Below are 8125 nucleotides of genomic sequence, written 5' to 3'. Positions count from 1 at the left end.
CTGACCACTGAGGTCTATGGCAGCCTTGAAGAGGCTTCTGTGGCTTAGACCACAGACAGGGTCAACCAACTCATTCCATCAGTCATTCAACAAATACATATTGTGTGCCTCCTACATGTCAGACACTGTTCTAGAAGGTGGCATTTTCCTGATGCATGTGTTAGAAAAATAATTTCATCTCAAAATAGGCCCAATATATTACTGAGTCAATAGCACAATGCAAAAAACTTTTAAGATAAAACAGAAGCTTTTGAAAATGGTTCAGCCTTGGGCCTCCAGATCCTTGCAAGGCATCTGTAAATGAAAATTTCCTTAAGGGTATAATCATCTACAACAACAACATCAAAAGTTTATGGAAGTTAGCCATGAACCATAGTAAGAACATTTTTATTCAAGTACATGTGGAACATTTGCCAAAACTGAAAATATACTAGGCCATAAGATAAGTCCCAATCAATTTCAAATGTCTGAAATCATATAGAATATATCCTCTAGCCACAGGAAAATAAAATAAAAATAAAAGAATTTAAAAATGAGAAAACAAATCACAAATTAAGCAGCATATTTCTAAAAAATAAAAACCCAAGGTCAAAAGAGAAATCACAGTGGAAATTAGAAATTATGGGATCCCTGGGTGGCGCAGCGGTTTGGCGCCTCCCTTTGGCCCAGGGCACGATCCTGGAGACCCGGGATCGAATCCCACGTCGAGCTCCCGGTGCATGGAGCCTGCTTCTCCCTCTGCCTATGTCTCTGCCTCTCTCTCTCTCTCTGTGACTATCATACATAAATAAAAATTAAAAAAAAAAAGAAATTATTCTGAATGAAATGATCATTACAATATAACATCAAAATTTTTAGGATGCAGCTAAAATCATACTTAAAATAGCTTTAAATACTTGTGTTTTTAAAAGGCTGAAAACCAATTAACTAAGTATATATTTCAAAAGTTAAAAAAATAAGCAAATTAAAACATATTCAAAGCAGGATTTGCCTGGTACATAGTACTATATATGTGCTGTTATTATTATTATCTAGCTCAGGACAAAAAAAATGGGTGCTATATATACTACATGGCCTATCAAAACCAGATTCTCTGCACTGGAGTTTGGGTTGAAAGCCCTGTGTAGCAATAAAATAGCGAGTGTATTTTTTTTTAATTCAATTAAGCAAGGAGCAATGGTTAAGATGTATAACAGAGCTAAACTGCCTGGGTTGGAATCCAGGATCTGTGGTTGACAAATTACATGACTGTTTCAATTATCTATCACTGCATAACAAATACTCACTGGCTTAAAACAACACGATTTTATTTGCTCACATTTTGCAGGCTGGGCAGTCAGGCAGTGCTCCACAAACTCTGCTCTGTGTGGTGTTACCATGGCTCCCACAAGATGGTCTCCCCACAGGACCTGGCTTAGATAAGGCTGTCCGCTGGCACACTGTGGTTCTCTTCCTCATTGCCTCTCTCTCCACATGGTTCCTATTATTGTATGACCTTCTCTCTCCAGCACCATAGCCTGAACTTCTTGACACAGGAGTCAGGGTACTAGGAGAATGAGAAAGGACATTGCAAAGCATCCTAAGGCCTCCATCAGAAGGTGCACCACATGCTTTCATTGCATTCTACTGGTCAAAGCAAGTCACACACCAGTTCAATTCAAGAAGGAAAACAGACTCCACTTCTTACTAGAAGTGACAAAGTCCTATCAAAAAAAGTGGAAGGGATTGTGGTCAACACCTTTGAAAATAAGACACCTCGGGGACTTTGAGCAATTTACTCATAATTTCTGTGCCTCTGTTCCCCATCTGTGTGAGGAGGCAACACAAGGTCCTAGGTTAAGGATTGTTACGAAAATTAAGTGAGAAGAAATATGAAGCACTTAGATGCATCTAGTACAGTGACTCTCAAACTTTGTGTGTACAAGAATCACTGAGGTGGAGAGGAGGCCCCTGGACTCCCTGCTCTAGAATTTCTGATTAAGCAGGTCTGGGGTAAGGTCCTCAAATTTGCATTTTTACCAAAGTTTCAGGTGATGCTGATGCTGCTGGTCTTTGGTTAAATAGCACTAGGGTAGTATACAATAAGCACTCAATAAATGTTAGCTATTTTTATTTTAAAAGAAAGAGAGGGAAAAGATTATAGACCACTTTGCTATTTAGATCCTGAAGGCACTTTCTCCCTGCTGAAAGGGATCATTTCTGTGTTATAAACAAACACAGGGAAGCAAGACAAAAGGCATGGGGGCGCCTTGCATGGCTGGGGTCTGAGGTCGATGAGGAAGCCCACCCTCAGAAAGTGGGTTGGAGCTCTGCAGTGAAGGAGAGTAGAAACCAAACAAAGTGGAATGCCTTCTAGGTAAAGGGAACATGCGATTAGGTGTTCATCAATCACAGTCACCGTGAGAGCTGTTTAATTTAATGGATTATTTTTTTAAAATCAGACAGTGTGGCAGAACTACGTAGGAATAAAAGAGTATTCATTCTGACCCAATCTGAGGCCTCCACAGCCCCATTTTTCTTATCTAGAATCAGGGTGCCAAGCATTGTCAGCTGCTTGGTATCATCTGCCAGCCTGGGCCTCTCCAGGTTTCCATGGTAACAGAATACCCTCATCCCTCTCGGTTTTTCTCACAAAGTATTCAAAAGAATGAAATGCCATGACATTAGGATGTCTCCCATTTCTCAGCTGAATTTCTTTAGAGCCTGCATGTTCTCAAGAGCAGATGCACCCATTATGGGCTCCCTTTTGTGGGTAACCCTTAACAGAAACCCATCCCATTGTGTTCTGAAGTAATGTATGAGCTTGTATCTCAGCTCTGGGAGGCCTTGATTTTTGCGGACTGAGCCCCATTTCCCTGTGGCTTTGAATGTATCTCGGTTTTCTCAACGAAAATGAAGTGTATGCAGTTTTACCACTAAATTTATTCCAGCCCTATGCCTTTTCACCCTGCTCAATAAAAATCCCCAAATGAAAAGGAAAACACGGTTTGCCTTAATTTCTGATACTATAAGGATTCGTTGGGTTTTTTAAGAGGCAGTTTTCATGTTTCATTCTATTTTCCTCAAAGTTGTGTTATTTAGATCAGCTATGCCAGTGGTTCTCAACATTTGAACCTGCAGCAGAATCACCTGGAAAGCTTGTTAAAACACCCATCGCCAGGACTGCTGATCCAGCAGGTGTGGAACAAGGTCTGGGAATTTATAGTTCTAACAAGTTCTAACAAAGCTATGCTGATGCTGCTGGGGTGTGGACCACAGTAGCCACCATGGGAGAACCATCAATGGTTGCTGTGGCTGGTTAATAAGTCTATGAGTGACCAAGAATTGGCAAATTCCTGGAATGCACCTCCGGAAAAGCATGGGCAAGTGGGGAAAGGCTCTCAAAGTACGTGCACATAGAAGATATGGGTGACACATCTGCACTCTCTCCTCCCCTGACTAAATAATAGGTCATCTGAGGCAAGTCATAAAAGTTCTCTAAGCCTCAATTTGACCCTAAAAAATAATAGTAATATTCCCTTACTTAACCTCGCAAAATTATTGTTCCAATTAAGATAAAGTGTGTGAGGCTGCTTTATACGAATACTTACTGCCATATGAATACTTATTGTTTTTTTTCTTTTTTTTTTAATTTATTTTTTATTGGTGTTCAATTTACTAACATACAGAATAACCCCCAGTGCCCGTCACCCATTCACTCCCACCCCCCGTGAATACTTATTGTTAAGAGCTTTGCTGCCAAGACTAATTATTTTTTTATAACTGTTAAAGTGAAATTCTATTTATCCTTCAAGGCTATCTCAAAAGTTATTTCTTCATGGGCATGGTCCCTAATCCCCACTGAGAGTACTGATCCTTTCCTTATCAAAATGCTAATGTTATCTGATTTATACTTCATTTTTGACAATTTTTGTCAGGTGTAAATTGTGATGTTACATGCCTGTCTCCCCCAGAAATTCTAAACTGCTTAAAGATAGGGGCACTTGGTCTTTTTTACCCTTCTGTGCCCCACGCCTGAGTTTCATTCTTAGTTTAGTGATATGCACTTTTAGGCATTTAATAAATACTTGTTTGAACTAATAAATAAATGAAAAGCTTAAGATTACATATCCCTCATTTCAGATGAGATTGTAACATATACAATGTCTACCTGCATTCGTCCACATGAACTCACCATTCAAATATGTATAAAATATATGTTCTATATCTAATATTGTACATTATATAAACATATAACACAAATAATAGAGTGAGTTCAAGAAACAAAAAACTGGGGGCACCTGAGTGGCTCAGTGGTTGAGCATCTACCTTTGGCTCAGGTCATGATCCCAGGGTCCTGGGATCAAGTTCCGCATTGGACTCCTCATGGAGAGCCTGCTTCTCCCTCTGCCTATGTCTCTGCCTCTCTTTGTGCACCTCTCATGAATAAATAAATAAAAATCTTAATAAAAAAAATCATGGCCATCATGACTGGCATGACCTGGGCTTCCCAGATCCAGCATGGCTCTCCCAGTCACCATGGCTCAGGCATCCTCAAGGTAGACTCTTTGGAAGACAGAAGCAAGCTTGGTAGTGAGCAATTCCCATCACCAAACCAGATGACTGACCTCTACCAGACCAGCTCGCAAGAGAAGTATCAACAGGATGGAGATTGGTCAGACCTGAGACCTCCCTTGAGATCTCAATGCTATGCTGTGGGCATTGGCCTTGACCATGCAAGCCTAAGTGGGGTCAGAGAAACTAGAATTAGTGAGGACTATAGTTTTCAGCTGTCTTAGTCACTAGAATTCTACAAATGCAGAACGCCACCCCCACCCTTTTCTTGAGGATCTTGGTTGGTTATAAGAGAAGACTGAGTGGAACGTGAAGAATACAACACTGTAATTATCATGAAGCCCATCTAGGAGTTACTAGATGTCTTTGACCAGGAAGCTCCCACATCTTGTTGGCATTTTGACCCATAAGATGAGGCTCTCCCATGAGCAAGTGTAGATGACTTGCCAATAACCTTGACCTCAAGCTCAGTAGGGAGTACCAGATCAGTTACACAGTCTGGAACATAACAGGGATTGCTTCTTTCTCTCCATACAGTTAACATCTTCCCCTAGGCAGCATGTTATCTGGAATGCTTAACTTGGGGTTCAGAGGTTAGAGTCTGATGAAAACCTAGGCAATGCTAGCTACACAAGCTTAAGAGGTAGAAGAGATCAGTTCTCTCAGCCAAAGGAAGCCATGGGTAGACCAAGGAGGGGTAGACCAAAGGCTGTAACAGTGGGCAACAGAAGCACATGTTTCTCATCCTTGCCCACAGCCCTGTGCAGGAGTGACATCTAAGCGGACATCCAAGTGTCCTCCTTCCTGCAGGGGTATGGAGTATCCATACACATAAATCTTCTGTGGATTTGGTTTTTATGAGACTGTCTCTGAATTTCCAACAAAGACCTAGCCTTGGACAGGATGGCCCAACACTTCTGGGTCCCTGATCTGAGCACCTAGGTGGTCTTCCTCCCTCTCACTCCCACTCCCATCCTCTTTAATGTCAACAATGAACAGAAAATATTTAAACAAAACTTTCAAATCTGATTTACATTTTTTAAATTTTAATTAACTCCATTTTTTATCACCTAAAGTTGAACACTGCTTTGTTACTATTGTATAAATAATCCCAGAAATACATTTCCTTATTTAAAAGACCTCAGAAAATTGAATACCTAGGAAGGCTGTCATTTGTAACTGTCACTCGACCCTTCTAAGTCCAACAAGATGAATGAGTTATGGAGAATTTTCTTTACATTCTGTACTTTGTGTCTGCTCACCTAAAATAATTCTTGCTTGGTGCTGTAAAATATGGAGAAAGAAAATGTTCTGGTTATTTTTTAAATTTAAATTTTGTTAGTTACCATACAGTATGTTCTGGTTATTTTTTAAAGTGCATTTCTGGTGATATTTAGTATAAAAATCTCTATATGATTCTCTCCCAAAAATGTGTTGACTGGACCCTGAGTAATTTTTGACATCATCCTCAGTGTCCTGGGTCCTCTGACACTTGCCCAATTTTGGTGGATGTATTCACTGCAGCCTTGCTTGCCATCTTATGTCATTTAAGGAAATGGCCAGCTGGATGCACAAAGCCTGAGGGCTATCAGAGTCCTATTTTTTTTTATTCTATCAAGTCATTTGAAAGTTGTTTCCTCAAACCAGCTGAAAAACTGTTTCTGAATGTGACCCAGACAACAAGAAAGCACTTTGATGGTGACCAGGAGAAGGAAGCTCATCCAGTCGTAGGCATTTTTTGATCAGCTATACCCCATTTGGCCCAGAAGAAATAAGAGAAACAAAAAGTATGAGATAGATAAAATGAGCAGCATTTACTGGTGGTCTGCCTGAGAGGAAAACAAGAATTTGAGAGCTATTTGATACTTTAATAGAGCATTTTTAACTTTTCAAAGTCATTTTACATGTTTCATTTCTTTGCATTTTTCTAGCAGGCATGATTGTTATCATTCACGTTATTGTTGTTCTCCTGTTATTTCTGCTTACTGGAAATCAAGGTCAGAGCCAGAAGAATCTGGCAAATCACCTAGTGCACCTTGGAGCCAATGGATTCATCCTCATTGACTCTTCTGTTTGATGTTTCTGTTTTACACATTATAAAGTACAATTTCCTCAAGATCCCTTAGTGAGCTCAACTAAAGATGGAATATGGTTGGAAAATGAGGAACATAAAGGACTAGACAAGAAATGAGGTGTAAGGCAGCCAGAGCAAATGGTTCAGCTTCCAGAGGTGACCTGAACACACTGGAAGTCATCATGTGGAGCCAGATCAGCCCACTGACCTCAAAGCCAGCTGGACAGGAGATGGTGGGGTTATCTAGATCTAATCAGGAGATTCTAAGAAACATGGGTTTTGCTGAGAAATGGGTGATGCTACACCAGTAAGCATCCATCTGTGGTCCCCAACCTAGAATAAGGGTATATTAGGGAAAACTCTTGGTGGCAGACAGAAATTTTTCATCATTGTAGAAAGTTCTGGACAATGCTAGTCTAGACCATGTTTGAAATTATCTAGAATAGATGATAACAAGGCCTTGAAGGCAGTGGTGTGACTGTGAGCTAAGTCTTCACCTGGTGGGGCTAGACTTTTTGCAGGACTCCCCAGGAGGACCCCAAACTGGCCCACCAGGACAGCACTTGCTCATCAGAGAGTAAGCCAAGAAGGAACCTACCTAGTGCACACTGGAGGGACATCTTTCCCTTTTGCAATTCTAATTCAAAGTCCTTTTAGAATCTTTGCATTGTTGCACCCCATCCAAACTCACCTATTCCTTAAAGTTTTTAGGGGGCCAATTGGCAATAATGATAGGGATAGAGAAGAGATAAGAGCTCCTCAAGGAAGATCCTGCCCTGCACCTGCCTCTGAACATGCATCTTTCCTCCCAGAAGCTCATGTTTTCTTCTCTCAGAAGGAGGAAGGAGGGTGTCAAAGCTCCATTACCCACTTACTGGGAGTCTGGGTTGGAGACCACAAATGGGTGTTTGCTAACATAACAACAGCCATTTTTTTTTTTCATTAAACCCTACATTTTTTAGAATCTTCTGGCTAGATCTTCATAACCGAACCATCCTGTGGAATATACAACTCTCCTTATATATGATTTTATACCAGCTCAGGAAACTCTTGGGCCTGCCAGATCCAAGCTAGTGCCAAGACATCAGAGCCAAAAATAGTGATGGTTTGTGACATTACTATGAAGGCTGGAGTCCGAATGAAGCAGGATGGTATTGAAATAAACAACTAAATAAAAATATATAGCTATACAGATGTGAATGATTCAGAAATAGAAGATTCAGGTAAGAAATCAAGGTGTAAGACAAAGCATGGAGCATGGGAAAAAACAGAGATGGGTGGTCTGGGTACCAAGGCAGGCACCAAAACAAAGAGAACTACAGAATTGTGCCTGGGGTCCTGTCTGTCTGGGTGGTCATCTGCCCACAGTGCCTCTTCTAAGTCTGATGGCCACACTGCCCTTTATCCATAACAATTAATCATATCCTGGACCCAACATACAGTCAATGAAACCAAAAGCTACATCGGGGGCTTTTCTTTGCTCTCCACATCTCCCCC

The 8125-nt window shown here is 40.8% G+C and overlaps 1 protein-coding gene across 1 annotated transcript in view; it reads right to left on the bottom strand.

Moving 5' to 3' along the window:
• Window positions 1-1292: 1292 nt before the first annotated feature.
• Window positions 1293-8125, bottom strand: part of POLE4 (DNA polymerase epsilon 4, accessory subunit) — a 32300-nt gene continuing 25467 nt past the window's right edge. The window contains exon 4 of the mRNA XM_072769972.1: window positions 1293-1546. Within this exon, the coding sequence (XP_072626073.1) occupies window positions 1539-1546 (8 nt within the window). The 3' untranslated portion in view covers window positions 1293-1538. The remainder of the gene's footprint in view (window positions 1547-8125) is intronic.

The sequence above is a fragment of the Canis lupus genome, chromosome 12 (assembly GCF_048164855.1).
Source record: "Canis lupus baileyi chromosome 12, mCanLup2.hap1, whole genome shotgun sequence".
Taxonomy (NCBI): Eukaryota; Metazoa; Chordata; class Mammalia; order Carnivora; family Canidae; genus Canis; species Canis lupus.
Note: the sequence above shows the minus strand (reverse complement) of the source record. Positions and strands in the feature narration are given on the sequence as shown.